The 23307-nt window shown below is 39.6% G+C and overlaps 1 protein-coding gene across 3 annotated transcripts in view; it reads left to right on the top strand.

The window, feature by feature from the left end:
- The window catches only part of acads (acyl-CoA dehydrogenase short chain), a 128115-nt gene that overhangs the window by 2073 nt on the left and 102735 nt on the right, over positions 1-23307 (top strand). For all 3 annotated transcript variants that reach the window (XM_063034585.1, XM_063034586.1, XM_063034583.1), the window contains exons 2-5: positions 4825-4988; positions 13922-14071; positions 15135-15246; positions 17852-18003. In XM_063034585.1, coding sequence (XP_062890655.1) covers positions 4869-4988; positions 13922-14071; positions 15135-15246; positions 17852-18003 — 534 coding nt within the window. In that variant the 5' untranslated portion in view covers positions 4825-4868. The remainder of the gene's footprint in view (positions 1-4824; positions 4989-13921; positions 14072-15134; positions 15247-17851; positions 18004-23307) is intronic.

A 23307-nucleotide genomic window follows, 5' to 3' on the forward strand; every position in this document is an offset into this window, starting at 1 on the left:
AAACACAGATGCTGCAGACAAGAGATGCTGGAAATCTTATCAACCCACACAAAATAATGGAGGAACTCAGCAGGCCAGGCAGCAACCAGGAAAAGAGTACAGTTGACATTCTGGGCCGAAACCCTTTGGCAGGACTCACTGGATCCTTCCTGGTGAAGGGTTCGGCCCAGAATGACAGATGCTGCAGCACTGGCTGTGATTCTTTGTTTACCACATTCCGTACACTATAGTGAAGTCTCTGTAACTGTTGGGCATCTGCTACAGTGTGTCCTGAACTAATGAAAGCCAAGTGTCTAGTTTTCAGGAGACTAGTGGCATTTTCCACTCCTGTCCTTGTACTGCTTGGTTATTCTCAACTGATGTGATTGGAGTGTAAGGAACCACAATGGTTGAGCATGAACGTTGTCCCTAAACAAAAAGGAAAATGGGTTATTCCATTCTATGAGATGAGCTTCTAGGGATTGGAAATTCCTTCACTTACTGAATAGATCCAGGTTATTTAGCATGGCCCCACTGCCTGTGATCAGCTGTTTCTTTCCCCTCCACCTACTCTATATACCGATCACCCACACACTCCTCCCACCAGGTTGTTTCACCTAAATGTTTTGCCTTGCTGTCGTACCAGATTCCATCGTCTGTAGCTCTTTGTTGCCTTTGCCTATCATCTCCCTGCCTCTGTCACTATTTCTGCTCATTCCTCGTACATCTGCCAATCATATATCTCACCTGGATACACCCATTGCGAAATCCATTCTAAATTTATGGTTTTAACTTTTTTTTTAACCATGATTTCTGGAATAAACTTCTGCGAAGAGAAAATGAATTCTACAAATTTAAATATGAAGAAATAAAGAAACATAAAATATTGGAAGCAGCAGTATTGACCATTACACCTTCCCTGCCATTCATTAAGATTCAGCTGCTCTTACTTCAGTGCCACTTTGCTGCACTCTTTGGTAATTTTTCTTTTTCTATACTCCTCTCAGTGTTCCAGGGCTTGGAATCTGAGCTCTTCTGGGAAGATTACATGCAGAAACATGCTGGTAGAAATAGTGTGTGCTCAGATGAATGTCTTAGGCAAAGACTTCCAAAGACTAAAGTACTTTGAATTTTATAAAAGTTATTTTTGTCTCTGTCTTAAATGACCAATCACTTGTAGTGGATCTAGACTCTCCAGCCAAGAGGGACATTATATATATTGTCATGCTCCATAAAAATTCTGCATGTGTCAGGTCAATGGCAGAGGCAATCTCAATGGCTCTTCACATGGCCTTAGACCACCTGGACAACACAAACACCTATGTCAGGATGCTGTTCATCGACTATAGCTCAGCATTTAACACCATTATTCCTACAATCCTGATTGATAAGATATAGAACCTGGGTCTCCGTACCTCCCTCTGCTATTGGATCTTCGACTTCCTAACCAGAAGACCGCAGTCTGTGTGGATTGGTGATAATATCTCCTCCTCACTGACGATCAACACTGGTGCACTTCAGGGATGTGTGTCTACCCCACTGCTCTATTCTCTCTATACCCATGACTGTGTGGCTCGGCATAGCTCAAATACCATCTATAAATTTGTTGATGATACAACCATTGGTAGAATCTCAAATGGAGACGAGAGGGCATACAGGAGTGAGGTATGTCAACTAGGGGAGTGGTGTCCCAACAACAACCTTGCACTCAACGTCAGTAGGGCGAAAGAGATGAATGTGGACCTCAGGAAGGGTAAGACGAAGGAACACACACCAATCCTCATAGAGGGATCAGAAGTGAAGAGAGTGAACAGTTTCAAATTCCTCAGCGTCAAGATCTCTGAGAACCTAACCTGGTCCCAACTTATCGATGCAGCTATAAAGAAGACAAGACAGTAACTATATTTCATTATGAGTTTTAAGAGATTTGGTATGTCAACAAAGTCACTCAAAAACTTCTATAGATGTACCGTGGAGAGCATTCTGACAGGATACATCACTGTCTGGTATGGGGCGAGGACGGGGAGGCTACTGCACAGGACTGAAAGAAGCTGCAGAGGGTTGTAAATTTAGTCGGCTCCATTTCGGGTACTAGCCTACAAAGTACCTTGGACATCTTCAAGGAGTGGTGTCTTAGAAAGGCAGCATCCATTACTAAGGACCCCCAGCACCCAGGGCGTGCCCTTTTCTCATTGTTACCATCAGGTAGGGGGTACAGAAGCCTGCAGGCACACACTCAGCAAATCAGGACCAGCTTCCTCCCCTCTTCCATCTGATTCCTGAATGGGCATTGAACCCACGAACACTACCTCACTTTTTAAATGTATATTATTTCTGTTTTTGCATGATTTTAATCTATTCAATATATGTATACTGTAATTGATTTATTACTTTTTTCTTCTATATTATGTATTGCTTTGAACTGTTGCTGCTAAGTTAACAAATTTCACGACACATGCCAGTGATTATAATTCTGATTCTTAATCTCTCTTTGTATGACATGCCTAACATACCCAGAATTAATTTGCTGAACCTTGCCTGCACTCCTTTAGCCAGGGAGATCAGATGTACACAGTGCTCCAGAAATGGTCTCACTAGGGCCAGGTGTAACTGAAGCTAGACAACTTAATTCTTGTACTTAAACCTTCTTTAATAAAGACTAACATAGCTTTAGCCTTCCAAACTGTTCGCTGTACTTGATGTTAACTTTCATCTCCCCATCAATCGTGACCAGGTTTCCAGTCCCTGCTGCTGAGAAACATCCTCATAGCATGATGCTACCTCCACCATACTTAACAGTAGCAGTGGTGTTACCTGGCTGTTGCACAGCATTGGATTTAACCCACACGTACCACTTAATGTTGAGGCCAAAAAGTTCCACTTTGGTCTCATCCAATCTTCTTCCACACTTTTATAGTATCTTCTAAGTTATGCTTCACAAAGTCTTTATGGAAAAGGATTACTTTTTTTAAAATTCAGGTTTCTTCCTTGCCACTCTTCAATAAATACCCTATTTGTGCAAGGCCATGAATTTGTGGAGCCTTGAACTTCATCTCCACTGACTTCTGTAGCTCACTCAGAGTGACTGTTGGTGTCACAGTAGCTTCTCTTACAAGTGTTCTTCTCCAGCGACTAAGTTTAGAGAGGCCACCTAACCTAGGCAAGTCTGGCTGTGGTTTCATATTTTTTTCACTTTCTCACAATGGAGTGCTTTGAGCTTCGAGGTATGTTCAGGACCTTTGAGATGGCCTTGTACCCTTCCCCAGATTTGTGCTTCTCTATTACCATTTCTCTGACTTGCCTTGAATGTTCTTTTCTCTTCATTTTGGTTTGGTCTATTGAAAATCTACCAAAATGTTGGATCTTCTATAGAGAGAGGGGTTTTCATTCTTATGAATTTATTGAACACAGGTGATCCTCTAATTTCCTACATCAACAAATTGGCTGAATTGGTAAGATAATACGTATACAGTATTGCTCCTGAGGAAAGTTAGCATAATAATTACAAAGGAGATGAATAGTTCTTCAGCCTCACAATTTTAGTTTTTAATTTTTAGTAAATTGTTCACAGGTTTTGAATTTTTCTTTTGATTTGACATGATGCACAATGTTTTGAAGATTAGCTCCAACTTGTTAAGCAGCCTCATGTCAAAAGCCTTCTGAAAATCCAAGTACACAGCGTCCACCAATTCTCCTTTGTCTATCCTGCTTGTTATTTCTTCAAAGAATTCCAACAGATTTTTCAGGCAAGATATTTCCTTAAGAAAACTATGCTACTTCAGCCTATTCTATCATGTGCCTCCAAATACCCCGAAGGCACATCCTTAATAATTGACTCCAACATCTTCCCAACCACTGAGGTCAGTCTAATTGGCCTATTTTTTTTTTCTGCCTGTTTTCCTTCCACAATCTGCCTCTCTGCCTCTCTTGCTTCCACAATCTCCTCAGCTGCCACCTTCATAATCCTGGGGTGTAGACCATCTGTTCCACCTTCAGACCTTTCAGTTTCTCAAGCACCTTCTCCTTAGTAATGGGAGCTTCACTCACTTCTGCTCCCTGACACTCTTGAACTTCTGGTACACTGTTAGTGTCTTCCACAGTGAAGACTGATGCAAAATACTTATTCAGTTCATCTGCCAGTTCCTTGTCACCCATTACTACCTTTCCAGCATCACTTTTTAGTGATCCGACTATCTACTCTCGTCTCTCTTTTACACTTTATGTATCGGAAGAAAGTTTTGGTATTCTCTTTATTATTGACTAACTTACCTTCATATTCCATCTTTTCCTCCTTTATGATATTTTTAGTTGCCTTCTGTTTTTTTTAAAAAAGCATCCCAATCCTCTAATTTCCCATTAATTTTTGCTCTATTATATGCCCTCTCTTTGGCTTTTATGTTGGCTTCAACTTCTTTTGTCAACCATGGTTGCATCATTCTGCCTTTAGAATACTTTTTCTTCTTTGGGAATGTATTTATCCTGTGCCTTTGGAATTGTTCCCAGAAACTCCAGCCATTGCTGCTCTGCCGTTATCCCTGCTAGTTTTCCCTTCCAATCAATGGTGGCTTACCTCTTAACTACCCTTCTTTCCAGGTAGAAGTCAAGTAAACCTTCTAGGGAGTCTAGTATTGTAAATGCCAGACATTTGAAGACTAAGACAAGATGTAATTGAAGCATAATGTACTAAGACATCTTGACTGAATTGACAAGGAGAGGTTGTTTACTCATATGGATGTGCCTTGAACAGTTCAGGATAACGTGGGTGGATTAATCAAACAATTTCAGAATATTCATCATTTTGCTTTGAGATCACAGTGCGATTCATCTGACATTTTCTCCTTCTAGCCACGAAATCAAAATATCTACGCCAACTGCACACTGTTTATCAGATGGTTGAGCTTCCAGAAACTCATCAGTTGTTGAGAGACACCTGCAGAGGGTTTGCAGAAAAAGAACTTGTTCCAATTGCTGCGCAGCTGGACAAAGAACATAAATTTCCTACAGAACAGGTAATACGTTTCAAAGAAATCTGTGGATGCAAATGGAAACAGAAAATAGACTCTTCTCCACACTTCCACCATTAGTATCATGTCTCTCTTGCTTTCCCTCCCAATCAGCCCACTACCTCAATTGATGTCTGTATTTCTAAAAGTACAAGAGATCTGAAGTAATGATATCAGCGAAACATGGGTTTTGAAATCTGATTGTAACAAATTGATGATGGTAATGATCTATTCTCTCCTTCCCCTTCCTCTACAAGCTTTGGCCTGCCATCTTCTCCCGAATTTCAAATTATCTTTTGTTTTATACCTCTTTCCTTCCACTGATAGAGGGTCTCAGATCTGAAACACTAATTCTGTTTCTCATGCCAACTTGATTGTGGATCATTGACTTTAGTAATGCATTAGAAAGTCTGAAACCCTTTGTGAATTGATATATGGAGAGTTGATTACTTCCTGCTCATAGTGGGAGTAGGATGGGATGAGGGGGTGGAGATTGGGGGTCAGGCACAAGATGTTCCTTCTCTTGTCCACTGTCTCCAAGTTAGCAGCAGAGAACCATAATATTATTTTAGTGACATTGTTACTGTTTTGAAACCACAATATGGTATTTGCTGCCATCTAGTTTGTATCAAAGATGCCTGATATCTGATGCCTCTCCAAATTAAATGGCTTGCATAGATTAAAGCAAACTGTAGAAGTATAGGTTTATAATGATCAGACACCATATATATTACCTATTATCCATGCAAGGAGGTATATGTTCTAATCCCCTGAGCACAACTTTCTGAACACAACAAGGCTTTTGGCAAAGATCAAAGGTTTCAAAGGTATTTAATGTCAGAGAAATGTATTCAATGTACATCTTGAAATGCTTTTTCTTCACAACCATCCATGAAAACAGAGCAGTGCCCCAAAAAATGAATGACCGTTAAATGTTAGAACCCCAAAGCACCCCCAGCTCCCTCCTCCCACGCGTAAGCAGCAGCAAAGCAACGATCCCCCTCCCCAGCCAGCAAAAAACGCATCAAGCGTGAAGCAAAGCAACAGCAAAGACACAGACTTGCAGTACTCCAAAGACTACTTGTTCACCCGGTATTCGATATACGACAGGCTCTCTCTCCCTAATAAGGGAGAAAGGGGTGTCTCCATTTTACAGCGAGAAGGGAGACATAATAAACAACTCGCTGATTTACAATGTTAAAAGTCAGTTGCATTGCTTTTTCCGAGCTTTGTGCCCAAAGGTCTCGGGTCTCTGGGCACACAGCCAGAGATATTCTGTCTCCCATGACACACTGATTTCCTGCCAGGACGCTGACCGTTAGTCCGCCTGTCTACAGAGCCACGAGATCCCAGAACTCCGAAGGTGATAATCTCTTGGGTCGTATCCTTGTCATATTGAATAATGACCAGTCATGAAACCTTATTCCAGCAAAGAACTGAAGTTAGCATGTAACTCCAGGTCAGAATCTTCAAAAGAAACCTGAAAGGGAAAGATAGAGATATTACAGATGGAAGTAGAGCTGTTTCTGAAGATGCAAGCAAAGGAGTGGCCGTTAGGTGCCATTTCTCATCCTGAGCTCGCTATTGTTACATAAATGGATGATTAAAATAAGAATAAGACAGAATAAACTGAGTTCTTTAAATAAAATTATTTAAGTTAAATTCTATCTTAGCAGACTCGAAATATGATTTCAAGCTTGCATTAAATACCAGGAGGGGTCAATTCACTCATTTCCGAATACTAAAGACAGATTTTTACTTTTTCAAATTTCCAGCCAAGAAATTTAATTGTGTAATCTATTGCTAGCCCAGCACTGGATAAAGGACAAGGGATTAATTTTGCTGGAATGTATAGTTCAATAACACACTTCTTGACTAATCTCTGAGGGTAGATTGGCTGATAGTTTTATTTTGAAGGCCATTTAATTGCAGGGTTATAATCTTTGGAGTTCTGTTTCATCAATGTCACAAACTGTTTACTTGTTTTCCCTGGAAGCAATTGATTGTTTAATTTGTTATATTGCAGCCTAATTTTTCCTCAACCAGTTTGTGTTGTCCACAGAGGTTCTGATCCTCCTTATTTTCCAATAATAATGATTGATGAACACACTTGCATCACTTGTAAACCCAATTTCAGTCATTCAGAGATAGCAGTGAGCCCAGTGCTACCATTGCTCTTTTACTTACCCAACTGACATCCAATTCATTTAAGATCAGGAAGATATTCGGAATCAGAATCACATTTAACATCACTGATATACATTGTGACATTTTTGTTTTGCAGCTGCAATATAGTGCAAGATGCAAAAAAAATTATAAATTACAATAAGAAATATATATTAAAAATAAAAGTGTAAAAATAGAGAGGTGGTATTAATGGGTTCATTGTCCATTCAGAAAGCTGATGGTAAAGTGTTCCTAAAATGTTGAGAGTGTGTCTTCAAGCTCCTTTATCTCCTTTTTGATGGTAGAAATATGAAGAGATGTGTGATGGGGGTTCCTTGATGTGTGATGAATGCTCCCTCCATCGCCTTTTGATGATCTCCTTGATGCTGGGGAGGCTAGTGTCTACGTTGGTGTTGGCTGAGTTTGCAACCCTCTACTCATTTTTCCAATTCTGTACAGTGGCCCCTCCATATCAGTCATTACCTGCTCTCTGTGGTACATCTGTAAAAATGTTCAAAAAAATCAAAATTCTGTATAAGCTGGTGTGAAGTGAATAGAAAAATGTAAAAAATGTAAATCTGAAATTAAAACTGAAAAAGAAATCGGAGCATTTACTTCATACTGAAACCTTGGATCATCTTCCTAGTCTCTCTACTTCGGTTACAAACCTAACCATTTATCAGATGCTGCTTGACGTGGTGTGTTTTAACATCTTCTATTTTGCATAATCATGAGGTAACATTTTCCCCTTTCAGCTAAAACATCTCCTATATTGCATTAGTAGAAACTAAGTCTTCCAAACAAATAGGAGGAGATAGAGATAGCATGCTGGTAAATCTGAGATGTATTTGAAAGAGGAAAATCAGATTGCTTTGATCCTCAATTTCCTCACTTACAGACCCCAGTCAATTCGGCTTGGCAACAGCATCTCCTCCACAATCTCCATCAGCACAGGTGCACCACAAGTCTGTGTGCTTAGCCCCTGCTCTACTCCCTGTATACTTGTGACTGTGAAGCTAACCACAGCTCCACTACTGTATTTACGTTTGCTGACATCAACACTGTCGTTGGCCAAATCAAAGGTGGTGATAAATCAGCATATAGATTGAAAACCTGGCTGAGTGGTGCTGTAACAACAACCTCTTTCTCAATGCCAGCAAGACTATGGAGCTGATTATTGAGTTCAGGAGGAGAAAACTGGGGGTACATGAGCTCGTCTGCGTTGAGGTCAGCAGCTTTAGTTTCCTTAGTGTTGTCATTTCAGAGGATCTGTCCTGGATCCAGCACGTAAATTCCAGCATGCAATTCCTCTGCTTTCTTAGAAGTTCGTAGTGGATAAGGCCTAGTTCATGACAATGAAGCCCTCCCAACCATTGAGCACATCTATAGAGAGCGCTGTCACAGGAAAGCAGCATCCATCATCAAGGACCTCCACCATCCAAGCCATGCTGTCTTCTCACTGGTGCCATCAGGAAGAAGGTACAGAAGTCTCAGGGCCCATACCACCAGGTTCAGGAATACTTATTACCTTTCAACCATCAGGCTTTTGAACCAGAGGAGATAATTTTACTGAACTTCACTCTCTCAATCACTGAACTGTTCCAACAACCTATGGACTAATTTTCAAGGACTCTTCATATCACATTCTCTATACTTATTGGTTATTTATTAACTATTATTTCTTTTTGTATTTGCACAGTTTGTAGTCTTTTTCAGATTGGTTGCTGCCTGTCCTGCTGGGTGTGGTCTTTCATTAATTCTATTGTGTTTCTAGTATTTACTGTGAATACCCACAAGAAAACAAATCTCAGCCTTGTAGATGGTGACATATATGTACTTTGATAAATTTATTTTGAACTTTGATATCGTACCAAATGTAGTATTCAAAATGTGGTGAAAAGCCTATGATTACATCCTATTGCAAGTGGGACTCTGCATTGAAGGGTCTTGGCCCAAAACGTCGACTGTTTACTCTTTTCTGTAGATGCTGCCTAGCCTGCTGAGTTCCTCCAGCATCCTGTGTGTGTTGCTTGGATATCCAGTATCTGCAGATTTTTCTCAAGTTTGTGATTAAAATAATCATATCTGCTTTGTACCATCAGTCATTTAAGTAACTATAGTCAGATGAAAAACACAAGGGTACCCCCTTGGTAAATTGGCTGATTATTGAGTGTATACAGTGCAATATGACTGAATGTTTCTTTTTATTATCTTCCAATAAGTCAATTGCAATTTTTAGTTGTATTGTACATTTAATGTCTCAAGCTGCTTTACAGGAGAGAACTTGAAATAATATTTGTTACTCAGCCTTATAAGAAGCAATTTGGAATAGTTGGTTAAAGAGGTATTTTTTAGAAGAATTTCAGAAATAACCAAAGCTTGGATGAGAGCATTCTAGGGAACCATTATTTTAAATGCTGTTTGAATTTACTTACAAGGATTAGACACTCCCTTACAATAGAACTGTTTTATCTATATAAAAAAACAGAAATTTGCATTTTGAAGATAGTTTAGGAGTCTACAAACACATACCAGAATGTAAATTCTCATATCCAGACTGTCCCCCCCGATTCGCTGGAAGAGTGATGCAGGTGCCTTGTTTGATATAGGCCAATTAGTATAGCCCTTTGTCTTAAGTTTAGGTTTAGAGTTCAGAACATCGCATTATCACTTCGCTTTGCAAATCACATCTCCAGAGCAGTAAGCCTCCTTCTGTGGGCCAGCACCTAACGTTCCATAGATGCCTTTTTAATTTCAAAACTGAATGCTGGTTATCTGACTTTTAAAACAGGGTTTTCTTTTGAAGAACAGTGGTTCTTGTTTGTGTTAATACCTGCTGTCCCTATTTTGCACTCCCAAAAGATGTATTGTGTGTGATATTTCTGTAAGACAGATCACAGAAGTAATAAATAGTGGTGTAATACAAGAGATGCTGCTATTGTTTTTAATACAACCTCTCCAAAACAGTTTACCATGATCTAATGAAAGTAGAAATTTTACTAGATATACAGTATGTGCTAAATACGTATATTCTTATATTTTACTGAATATTAGATGTCGGGAGTGTGAAATTCTCTAAGCATAACATTTTAACACCAAGGACAAATGTGCTAGGAAGATGAAAGTAATCCCTTGCTGTGCAATCAACGCACTTAAATTAATTAAGTAGTTTTGGGATGCTGAGGTCTAACGTAGTTAAATATGTGTCATGTCTACTACTATGACTGTTCCCTTCCTTCATGAAGCAGACTGTGATTGGCACTGCACAGTAAATGGATCATTTAATACAATCAGGACCTTTGAACCGTCAGCCAGTTGTCAATGCTGACTTTGAAAACTAGTGTTTGATTTTTGTGTATAGCAAGTCATGGCCTTGGCTTCTTCCTTAATCCCAATTTAGAACAATGAATTTATAAACAACTTGTGAAAATGGTACTCTTGCTGTTTCATACTAAGTCTGTCTGTGGATTAATAACTCAGAGAAGAAACTGCAACAGGGAAATCCAATTTAAGGTAATCCCTGTCTTAATTGTGTACCAAAATAGAACCTTCAAAAGAGGGATAGAATGCTTAAGAAGTCTCCACATGAAATGGATAAAAAGATCATTCTTAACATGTGAACATTTCCTTAACCCCTTCCGATAGTGGAAGCACTGATGCCAGCATCATGGTTTAGAGTTTGGGTATTTATGTGGGATGGAGGATATTTGATCAGTCACTGTTTTTACATAATTCACAGTTCAAAACCCCTAGAATTTCTAAGCAGTTACTGTGAGGTCAGATTGAGAACTCTGAGCAAAAGCTTTGGTGCCTCATAGTCTCTTTACATATTTCCTGTGAATTTGCACTCTCTTAAGATCATAAGACTATAAGACATAGGAGCAGAATTAGGCTATCTGGCCCATCGAGTCTGCTCTGCCATTCAATTATGGCTGATCCTTTTTTTTCTATGTCCTTCTCCCTGAACCTTTGATGCCATGTCCAGTCAAGAACCTATCAATTTCTGCCTTAAATACACCCAACGACCTGGTCTCCACAGCTGCATGTGGCAACAAATTCCACAAATTCGCCACCCTTTGGCTAAAGAAATTTCTCCGCATCTCTGTTTTGAATGGGCGCCCCTCTATCCTGAGGCTGTGCCCTCTTGTCCTAGACCCTCCCACCATGGGAAACATCCTTTCCACATCTACTCTGTCTAGGCCGTTCAACATTTGAAAGGTTTCAATGAGATCCCCCCTTACCCTTCTGAATTCCAGCAAGGTCAGACCCAGAGCCATCAAACGTTCCTCATATGATAACCCTTTCATTCCTGGAATCATCCTTGTTAACCTCCTCTGGACCCTTTCCAATGCCAGCACATCTTTTCTAAGATGAGGGGTCCAAGACTGTTCACAATACTCAAGGTGAGGCTTCACCAGTGCCTTATAAAGCCTCAGCATCACTTCCTTGCTTTACCTCTTGAAATGAATGCTAACATGGCATTTGAATTCCTTACCACCAACTCAACCTGCCAGTTAACCTTTAGGGTGTTCTGCACTAGGACTCCCAAGTCCCTCTGCATCTCAGATTCCTGGATTTTCTCCCTGTGTAGAAAATAGTCCGCACATTTATTTCTAGTACCAAAGTATATGACCATGCATTTTCCAACATTGTATTTCATTTGCCACGTTCTTGCCCATTCTCCTTAACTGTCTAAGTTCTTCTGCATCCTACCTGTTTTCTCAACACTACCTGTTCCTGCACCAATCTTTGTATCATCTGCGAACTTAGTAACAAAGCCATCTATTCTATCATCTATATCATTTATATACAGCATAAAAAGAAGTGGGCCTAATACCGACCCCTGCGGAACACCCCTAGTCACTGGCAGCCAACCAGAAAAGGATCCTTTTATTTCCACTTGCTGCCTCCTACCAATCAGCCAATTCTCTAACCATGTTAGTAACTTTACTGTAATACCATGGGCTCTTAGCTAAGTAAACAGCCTCTTGTCAAAGGTCTTCTGAAAGTCCAAATATATAACGTCTACTGCATCCCTTTTATCTATCCTAAAAGAATTCCAACAGGTTCTTTGGGCAGGAATTTCCCTGAGGGAAGCCATGCTGACTTTGTACTATCTTGTCCTGTGTTACCAAATGCTCCATCACCTCATCCTTAACAATTGACTCCAACATCTTCCCAGCCACTGAGGTCAGGGTAACTGGTCTATAATTTACTTTCTGCTGCCTACCTCCTTTCTTAAAGAGTGGAGTAACATTTGTAATTTTCCAGTCCTCTGGCACCATGCCAGAGCCAATGGACTGCCCTACTTATAACAGCAAGAGAGACATTAGAATGGAATGGAATGACATCATTATTGAAGATCTATATCTAAGTCTATTGATACTTTGTATTGGAGAGTGGGGAGAGAATTGTTTGGGCACTGGGAATCAAACATCAATGCCCTTTTTCATTGTTGTTTTCAGTTGCCCACATTGCAGGAGATAAGTGTTTCTATACAGTCAGCTTGCATAGAAACACTTGCATAGCTTGTGTAGGACTCCCACTTTTGCAATCTGCTTAATACCTGTCTCACATTGAGCAACATTACAGGGGATTGTTCTGTATTTGGCAGGACAGCAGGCCTACCAGTTGTGGGCAGATGAATGTAACAGAAACCTAGCGTTGAACGGTCTTTTTACACTATAAAACACCTTTTTAAAGAGGGGGTTCTGACAGATGATAGTGATCTGCTTTGAAATATCAGTTGTTTAAATAATTGTCCAGTGATTTTTATGAAGTATGCAGGTGACTCCTGTGTTGTAGATGGGGTTGCTTTCCTAGAAAAAGGGCAGCACAGTGATTTCCCATGTTTATTTAGAGATACAGTGCAGAACAGGCTCTTACAATCCTTTGAGCCACGCTGCCCAGCAATCCCTGATAAACACCGATATACCCTTAGCCTAATCATGGAACAATTTACAATGACCAATTAACCTACTAACCAGTTGGTCTTTGGATGCACAGCCAAGTCATCTGCATACAGATGAGTTGAAGAAAAAGTGAAATTTTGGATAGTAACCTGTGAATTCTTTGAACTTTTTCCTCATTCAGTCTGTTAATCTCTTCCCATAGTATCTGAATAAGTTTCAGGTTTCAGATGTGCAAAAGACTTCACAACAGTAATTACCCTCAAAGCAGTTGATTATTTGGCTGTACAATGTTCCTGGAATGATCTGAAGTTATGAAAGATGTTCTGTAATGCTGTTTATTTTTACAGAAGTGGTAAAACCCATTGTGCTATTGAACAAGAGTTCTGATGCAGGGTCTCAACGTGAAACATTATTTATTTCTTGAGATACAGTGTGGAATAGGCCTCTCCTGCCCGTTGAGCCGTGCCACCCAGCAATCCTCCGATTTTTAATCCTAGCCTAATCTCGGGACAATTTACAATGACCAATTAACCTACCAACCAGTAGGTCTTTGGACTGTGGAAAGAAACCGGAGCACCCGGAGGAAACCCACGCGGTCACAGGGAGAACGCATAAACTCCTTACAGGCAGCGTCAGGAATTGAACCCAGGTCCCCTGTACTGTAAACCGTTGTGCTAACCCCTACACTACCATGCCACCCATTTATCCCATAGATTTCATTTCCTTTATCGCATGGCTGCTACGTGACCCATTGATTTCTTTCAGCATTGTCTTGGTGCCCCTTGTAAATTGTATTCCATGAATTTTGAATATGTTCTGGTTTTGCAATCATTAAGCATGTTTTTGCAATGCTATTCTCAGGTAAAGAAGATGGGAGAACTTGGACTTTTGGCAATGGATGTGCCTGAGAAATATGGTGGAGCAGGATTAGATTATCTGGCATATGCCATTGCTTTAGAAGAGATAAGCCGGGGCTGTGCTTCCACTGGCGTCATCATGAGCGTAAATAATGTGAGTCTACAATGTATGTATAAACATAATTGAAGGCAAAGAATTGTTACATGCTTAATCCACGCTAGTGTGATTAATGATTCGCTTCAGTTAAACTTTGGCTGTTTCACAGAATTATTGATATATTTCTGATATTGTTAATAAAAAAAATTCAATTTTCAGTTTAATTTCGCTGAGTAAGCAGCTAGTTATGTAACTGAAGTTCACTTTTTAAAATCCAGTCCAAAATGTTGTTAACTCACTAGCTGAGAAAGCTATAAGCCTCAAATAGTTCAGCAAGGCAGAAGAGATGCTGCATTGATTTGAGTAGTTTTCAGAAGAGGCATTTTAAAGTGTGAGTGAGTAGGGGGTGAATTTAAAAAAAGTTCTGTTTGTAACTTCTGAAATAAGTTGAGCTCTGTGCCGAAGTTGCATACATGGACATGGTCAAACTCCATTGGCTCTTAATATGATTATACTGGAGGTAGGTGTCAGAGAAGCCACTGCATCCAAGGAGGTGAGAAAATCCATTGAAATGAGAAGTGTTGTAGCATTGCCAAGTACTGAGTAAAAGTAATAAGACTTGTGAATCAGTGAATCTTTTGTACAATTTTTCTGCTATGCTATGATTCTGTACCACTGAGAGATATGGAGGCTGAAATAATCTTGTATTTGGGCTGATGGGATGAAGTAGACAAAGATGTGGATTTGAGTCTAAAATAAAGCCCCCTAATGAAGATTAAATTTTAATTTAGTTTTGCAGATTTCTTCCCATCCTTACTTTGAGCATCAGCATCAGGTCATTGATGGGTGTAGTTTCAGAGATGCTTGGTGCTCCAAAGTATTTTTTCAACTAGAATTGTGTGTTACCTACTCATGTGACTTTGGAATTTACTACTGCAGAATCTGTTCTTGTCTCAGTTAGTGTTTTGCAAGCTAGTTAGTTTGCAAGCCCATCTTCTTCTCCCTATCCTTGCAGCCCCTCAAGATGATCCTCCCACAGCCATTTTGTGGTTTGTGTTTAGCTTACCATTATATTATTTGCTAAAAATGAACTTAAAAATCATAAATTTCTCTTTTCCAGTCTTTATATTTGGGTCCAATTTTGAAATTTGGTTCAGAAGAGCAAAAGCACAAGTGGATTACCCCTTTCACAGATGGAACTAAAATTGGCTGCTTTGCCCTGAGTGAGCCAGGTAAGGTACAATACTTGTATGAAGATTGGTGTATAATGTCAGCATACGATTCATTGGAGAGGGGTTGTAGTGTGTTAAGAAATTATAACTTGGTTTTCTGCTAAAATTAGAAAGGTGTCTAATTTACCAAGGAGAATAGAATCACAGTTCAAAGTAAATTTTATTATCAAAAGGATTTATACTGTATGTCATCATATACTATCTTGAGATTCATTTTCTTCTGGGCATACTCATCTAATCTATAGTGACTATAACAGAATCAATGAATGACCATCAAACCAGGGCTTTCAACCAGAGTGCAGAAGACAACAAACTATGCCCATGCAAAAAGAAGAAACAATAATATATATAAATAAATAATAAATATTGAGAACATGGGATGAAGTGTCCTTGAAAGTCTATTGTTTCTGGGAACAGTTCAATGAAGGAGCAAGTGAATTTATCCTCTTTGTTTAGAGCCTGATGGCTGAGGGGTAGTAACTTTCTAAAACTGGTGATGTGAGTCCTGAGGCTCTTGTACCTTTTTCCTGATGGCAGCAGTGAGAAAAGAACATATTCTGGGTGGCATGGGTCCCTAAAGATGGATGCTGCGCTTCCCTGCAACAGCATTTTATGGAGATGTGCTCAATGGTTGAGAGGGCTTTATCCGTGATGGACTGGGCCAAATCCACTACCTTGTGTAGGATTTTCCGTTCAAGGTCATTGGTGTTTCTATACCAGGCTGTGATGCAGCCAGTCAATATACTCTGCACTGCACATCTATAGAAGTTTGTCAAAGTTTTAGATGTTATGCCAAATCTCAGCAAACTCCTAAGGAAGTAGAGGCACTGCTGTGCTTTCTTCATAATTGCATTTACATGCTGGGTCCAGGACAGGTCCTCTGAAATAATAATACCGAGGAATTTAAAGTTACTAACCCTCTCCACCTCTGATCCTCTGAATGAGGACTGGCTCATTGGCCTCCGGCTTCCTTTTCCTGAAGTCAATAATCAACTGCTTGGTCTTGCTGACACTGAGTAAGAGGTTGTTGTTATGGCACCACTCAGTCAGATTTTCAATCTCCCTCCTATATGCTGATGTATCACCACCTTTGATTTGGCCTATGACTGTGGTGACATCAGCAAACTTGAATATGGTATTGGGGCTGTTCTTAGTACTGTAAAGTAAGTAGAGCAGGGAAAGAAGCATCCAGCCTTGTGGTGCACCTGTGCTGATGGAGATTGTGGAGGACCTGTTGTTACCAATCTGAACTGACTGGGGTCCACAAGGAAGGAAATCCAGGATCCAGTTGCACAAGGAGGTCTTGGAGCTTATTGTGTAGATTTGAGGGGATGTTGAATACTGAGCTGTAGTTGTTAAGGAGCACATTGATGTATGCATCTTTGCTGTCCAGATGTTCCAGGGTTGAGTGAAGGGCCAAAGAGATGACATCTGCTGTGGACCTGTTGCCCCAGTAGGCAAATTGGAGCGGATCATTTCAGTTGGAGCAGTTCGATGCATTGTGTAAATCAAGAAGCCTTCAGGTTTGATCACTGTATCTTATGTGGCTGGAAAAAGTCACGTTTCAATCAAGTATACAATGGAACAGATTCTCAGTTCTCTTTGATACAGTCTTGTCCTCAGGTCCTTAGTTTTGTTCTCCAGCAACTACTGAGGAGTTGTGACTTCCTGAGGTTTTGAGAGTGATGCCGTCTGGAGTTTTGCCATCTTGTGCTTTGCTCCTGGTAGGATCATCCTTGCAGTAAGGTGAAGCAGGAGGTTCCAGTCAAAGAATGATCCAATGAAGACCTAATGATGGAGTTCGTGGAAGATGATGACACATTACAATGGCAGTGAAGGCAAAGGAAGGCTGCAGCAGTGAAGGATCCCCAGTCTTCTTACCCGCCATGCCACCGGACCCTCCACTCGATGTGTCAAGGACCTTCTGGTGGCTGCCTATGCATTACCCTATCCACGTTAAACAAAGTCACACACAACTGTTCTCCATTAAGGGGATCCACCTTAACATCCTGATTATGTGGATCCTGGATTGGTCTCTACAGCCAACTGAGGAACCACCAACAGGCAACATCATACTTGAGTGATTGCACTACCTCCACATCATCATATTGAATGGCTGTGCGACCAAGAGTGGCCAGTTGATTTATTCCCGCTCCTGTTGTTTTATTTTTTGTTTTTTTTTGTCTTTTCCTCACACATTATGTGGTAAAGTTGACAGTGCAATCAAATGCAAATCCAAAATAGTATATATTCCTCATGACTAAGATTCACTTAAATTCTTTGATCGAGTTAAAGGTTCTTTTCAGTAAAAAGACTGTGTGATAGGTTCAAGGTTGAAACTAGATAACATAAACTAATTAATATGATATGCTTGGAGCTGGTGCTTTTTATTTTGGATAAGTGCAGACTAGACAGAATTTTGATCTTCTAGAGTACATTCTAAATTTTAAAAAAAGATGAATCTGGTTGCCAAGTTGTAAGTATTCTTTACCTGGTGCAACAAGTGAGTATAGGCATATTATGCAAACGAACATTAAAATGAACACATGGAAAAGTTACTCAAGGCTCACACGGTCTTTCAGTACTTTGCCCCTATGTTTTAAAGGGAATGGAAGTGATGCTGGTGCAGCTTCAACCACTGCCAGGCTAGATGGTGACAGCTGGATTTTAAATGGCACAAAGGCTTGGATTACAAATAGCTGGGAAGCTTCTGCAGCAATTGTCTTCGCCACCACAGACAAATCACTTAAACACAAGGTAAGTAAAAGTGATATTTACTAGCAGGTTCCCCATTACAGAGACTGTTTGAAAGTGACAGTGGTCGAATGATGGTGTGTGTTTTTACTAAAGTTCAGAAGTAAACCTATTGCTCAATTTTTGTGCGTATTGCTGGATGTATGATTCTTGGGCAATGGCTGGGAATTACTTTGATGCATGAAAGGAAATGTTGTAGCCTGCACATATCCTTTAAGACTGAGGGCTGTTGAGATTAGTACATGTAAACAAGGAAGTCGCAGGAGACTTGACTTGATCTGAACTGAAGAATTAAGAATATTGCTGCAAACCAATCAATGAAAGGTAGTCTCATTACAGTCAGATTTTGTATGATCTGCAGCGTTAGTTTTAGGGTACCTTGAAGAGTTGGTAGCAGAATTGCAGCCTCTTCCCCCCACCCCCCCCACAATTTGTAGTGAACTGAGCACACAAGGAAGTATGATACTAGAGTTCTTCACAGATGTGGAAGAATTGTTCTGAATCAAGGACTGAGAATTTTGTAATAATTTCTGAAGTCACTGTACACCTTCCGTTGTGATGATTTGTGACAAATCATTCTGAAGATGTGCAGTGTAATGATAAGTACCATATTCTTTTAAAGGTGCAGAGTATCAGGAAGTTGCACGAGGAGCTGACTTTTTTGACTAATGGAGTTCCTTTTTAACTCTGCTTTTGCTGTTTTTAGCCAGAACTTCCCTGCATTTTATGAAAGATTTTTGTTGAAATGTTTTGGATCATTTCTGATATTTTTACTGTATTGAAAGGATTTACAATAAAAGTAATAAAATTATGAAAGAAATAGTGAGGTAGTGTTTATGGGTTCATTGTCCATTCAGAAGTACGGTGGTGGAATAGAAGGAGCTTTTCCTGAAATTGCACACTCAACGTTTTTAGGAACAGCTTCATCTCATACACCATCAGATTTCTGAACCAACAATATTTTGCTGGTTATTATGAGGCACACTGCCTCACTATATTTTGATCTCTTTTTGCACTAATTTAATTTTTAGATATATATTAATATAATCTATAGTGAACTTTATTATACTATACTGCTGCTACAAAACAACAAATTTCACGACACATGTCAGTTACAGGTCTGATTCTAACTTTGATTCTGAAATGGCAAAGTATTTTAGCTAATAACGTGTGTTAAGGGTTGTAAACCAGGTACTAAATAAGTAAAAAAAAATTGGTTGCTGTTTGGACTTGGTTTTGTTTATATGGAGAATGAAAATCCAGTTGTAGTCTTTGAGCAATTAAGAGGGTGGGTAATGTATGGACAGTTGTACGTATGGATATGGATGATTTTGAGAACTTTTTTTGATGAAAGCATTGCAATTCAGACCAGCACTTATTGCTCTACTGCAGGTGCTCTTGAGCTCTTCTTGGCCTGTTGCAGTTCATGAGGGTAAGCTGCTCCCACAGTGCAAGGAGACTTCAGTGTTTTCACTCCTGAATGATGAAAGTGTGATGATATTTGATTACAAAGATGTGTGGGTGATCTTGACCCACATATGATGTGGACTTGCCAGAAAAACAGTGATCCCAATTAACCCTGCTTACGGTAGTTCCTGACTAATAGTCATAGTCATAGTAATACTTTATTGATCTTGGGGGAAATTGGTTTTTGTTACAGTTGCACCATAAATAATAAATAGTAATGCCCTCGTAATTTGCTCTACTTCAATTTCAAACTCTCCCATGAGGACCATACTTATCCTTATCTATAGCTATCCCAAAAGTTAACGAGTTGTGGTCACTGTTCCCTAACTGCTCACAGTAACTTAAATAAACAGGTGTTACAACAGCAGACATCCCACCCTGCAAAAACTCATTTCAGGGAGGTAGCACCATCAATTTGCGGGAGACTCCCAGAACTTCCGGGAGAGGTGGGATGTCTGCAATAGAGTAGCTCCTTAGCAGCAGGCCAGCTAGTTTAAATAACGTTAGCTATGCTAATGAATGAACGACACCTGTTAAACTCACCTCAACATGTCTTGTACAGTCTTAACCCACCATGGGCAATAGAAAAGTCACTGTTGCAAACAGTGCAGCGAGCAACACTGTCATTATTTTGACCCCTACTAGGCAGGGGTACACTTTAGTGTAGTCTGGGATGAGGTACATTTTATATTTTCTGTTTTGGAACACTCTGCCACTCTGACTTTTTTTGGAACTCTCTCGCTCTTGCTCTCTCTTTCTATCGCGCGTGCATGCTCTCTCACTCGTGGTCGCTCTCACTCACGCTTGCTTGCTTTTGCGCTTGCTCTCCCGCTCACTCTCGCGCGCTCTCTCACGCTCGCTCTCAAAAAAATCAATTTCCGGGACATTGTATATAATTTGCGGGCATCAGGGAGCCACTATTAATATGCGGGAGACTCCCGGAACTTCTGGGAGAGGTGGGATGTCTGCGACAGTGTTGTGCAGAAGAGCTTCTCTGAATGTACAACATGTCAACCCTTGCTGTGTTACAGCAGCAGCACCATGAACATACTGTACAGTCAGAAACAGCATCTGAATATAGTTTAATATCACTGGCATATGGTAACATTGAAGCAGGTTCATGGGTCTGGCAAGTGAGACAGAAAACACGGACTGCGAGTTGGTATATTAATCAAACAGTAAAATTCTACCAAACATCCATGTTCCCCAAGTTACAGAAAGTACAAAGCTGAATATTCAGCAAACATAAATTCAACGGACGTGCTTAGTTAAAGGTGCGCCCAGAGCATACCTTCCCAATGGTTATGTGCACCGCTGCCTTATGCTAAGGAAGAGAGAGCAAGCCTCTTCCATGTGCTGTTTTATATCTGGGATATTTGAAACTGGACACTAGGCAGCTAACCAATGGGGAAAGCAGCTGCAGTTTCTAAACTAACCAATCATGACAAAATGATTTTCAACAGGCAGAATAAGGCACGATCTCAACAAGACACATGTAGTGAAATTTATTGTGTTGCAGTAGCAGTATATTGCAATACATAATAAAGAACTATTAATAAGTATATATAAAAATAAATAGTGCAAAAAGAAAGGTAAATAGTGAGGTGGTGTTCGTTGGTTCATTTTCCATTCAGGCATCTGAAGGCAGAGGGGGAGAAGCTATTCTGAAAAGGTTGAGTGTGCATCTTCACGCTCCTGTACCATCTCCTTGATGGCAACAAGAGAAGAGGGTATGTCCTGGCTGATGGGGGTCCTTGATGATGGATGCCACATTTTAGATGCATTGCCTTTCTAATGTGTCCTCAGTGCTGAGGAAGCTAGTGCCCGTGATGGAGAGGGCTGAGCTTATAACTTCCTGCTTTCTATAAGTGGAAAGATACCTCTGCTCCTACACTAACTCAATGGTTTTCCCAAGTAATGTTACGTCTTAGTTTGGAAAAAATTAGTAGAACTTTTGATCCCCGATTTGATTTTAAGAGAAAGTGGAGCTCTTTTGCTAAATGTTATTATTTAATTTGGATCAATTTACATGGTTTCCTTCCAATTTTATGTTATATAAATGTGATTTGGTGGTGGTTGTTTACTCTTTCTTTTTTATATATATATATATATAATTGTAAGATGTATCGATGTATCGCTCCGGGAGTTGGTTCCTAATGGGTTTTTTTTTCTCTTTTTTCTGTTTTATAGTTAGTGTTTTTTTTTAAAGTTAGCTGGGGTTCTCTTTTTTCCTTGTTTTCTTTTATAAATTTTTTTCATTAGCATATATACGGTTTTTTTCTTCAGCTTTATTAATTATATATATACTAATTTGTTGAATCTCTGTATTTTATACCTGTAGAAGATTATATTAATAAAAAGATTTAAAAATGAAGTAACTTTCTGCAGCTATTTCCATTCCATCTGGCAGTGCAACCAAATAGAATGCTCTCCAAAATAGTCTGTAGAAATTTGCAAGTCTTTGGTGACATACCAAGTCTCATCAAACTCCGAATGAAATATAGCCATTATTGTGCCTTCTTTGTAGTGGCATCAATATGTTGGGCCCAGGATAGATCTTTCAGAGATGTTGACATCTCTGTTAACGTTATTAAGAGATACCTGATAAAAATGGCCACTGAATGTATATAATGTATTCTACTACATGGTTCTTTCAACACTTTTATCTGTATTTTTACTTGTTAGAGAAAAATTAAGCTTTTTTAAAAAAAAAATGCTTGTTTATTATTCTTTTTCTCCCTGTCAGACTTAGTTGAATTTGTTCATGGTAGATCATTATGAGCAGGTGCTCCTGTACTGTGGGATTGTAGACTAGTACTGAATCCAGACCAGCAGATGGTGCACTCTGACAGCTTTTCAGTGCAATCCAAATAAAACATTCAGGGGGACAAACATTAGACAATAGCAACAATCTTTTGAATGATTCAGGCAGTTTAACCTTTTTAATTCATACTATGGTCAGTCTTTTTAGTTACGGCAGGTTAAAAGCTAATCATTTTATAAAATTCTTTCTTAGCTGATTTTTATTGCCTGATGTCTAGCCAGGCAGAGGCCCAGAAATGCAGCTAACCACAATTTTTGCCAGTTGTGACAAATACAGTTTAATTTTATTGTAGTGGCAATTAGGATGGTATAATTAGTTAAGTAGACAATATTAGCCTTAGTTACACCCTATTATAGTGACATTCAAGTTGCAGTTCCTTTAAATAAAAAAAAACATTTCTGCAAAATAGTTCCTCTATTGTCACAGGAGAAACTTTGTAAGTGCAAACTTAAAGGCAGAACAAGAATTTAATCTTATCAGTTCTAGAGTCAAGAGTTATTGGGAAAAGGCAGAAAAGTTGGCTTGTCATTGTCATTTTTTTGGGTTTATCTTCCTAGAGGCATCAGAATTTGTATAGGCCAATTTAGGAGCATAAGAACATAAGAAATAGGAGCAGGAGTTGGCCATCCGACCCATCGAGCCTGCTCCGCCATTCAATAAGATCATGGCTGATCTGGCCATGGACTCATCTCCACCTACCTGCCTTTTCCCCATAATCCTTAATTATCCTACTATGTGAAAATCTATCCAAACTTGTCTTAAATATATTTACTGAGAATTCTACAGATTCACCACTTTCTGGGAAAAGCAGTCCCTCTTCATCTCTGGCCCTTGAGGCTATGACCCCTCGTTCTAATGTGGCTTGCTAATTTAACACCTGGGATTAGCTTTTTTATTCTATAAGGGTAGATTGGATTGATTGTGTTGTGTACTTCCAAGGATATAGAAAAGTCTGAATATCTGAATTATAGGCAATGTTTTTCTATAGAGATTTTGTTAGGGTACGTGCTGAGAGG

This window comes from Mobula hypostoma, chromosome 27 (genome assembly GCF_963921235.1).
Source record: "Mobula hypostoma chromosome 27, sMobHyp1.1, whole genome shotgun sequence".
Classification (NCBI taxonomy): Eukaryota; Metazoa; Chordata; class Chondrichthyes; order Myliobatiformes; family Myliobatidae; genus Mobula; species Mobula hypostoma.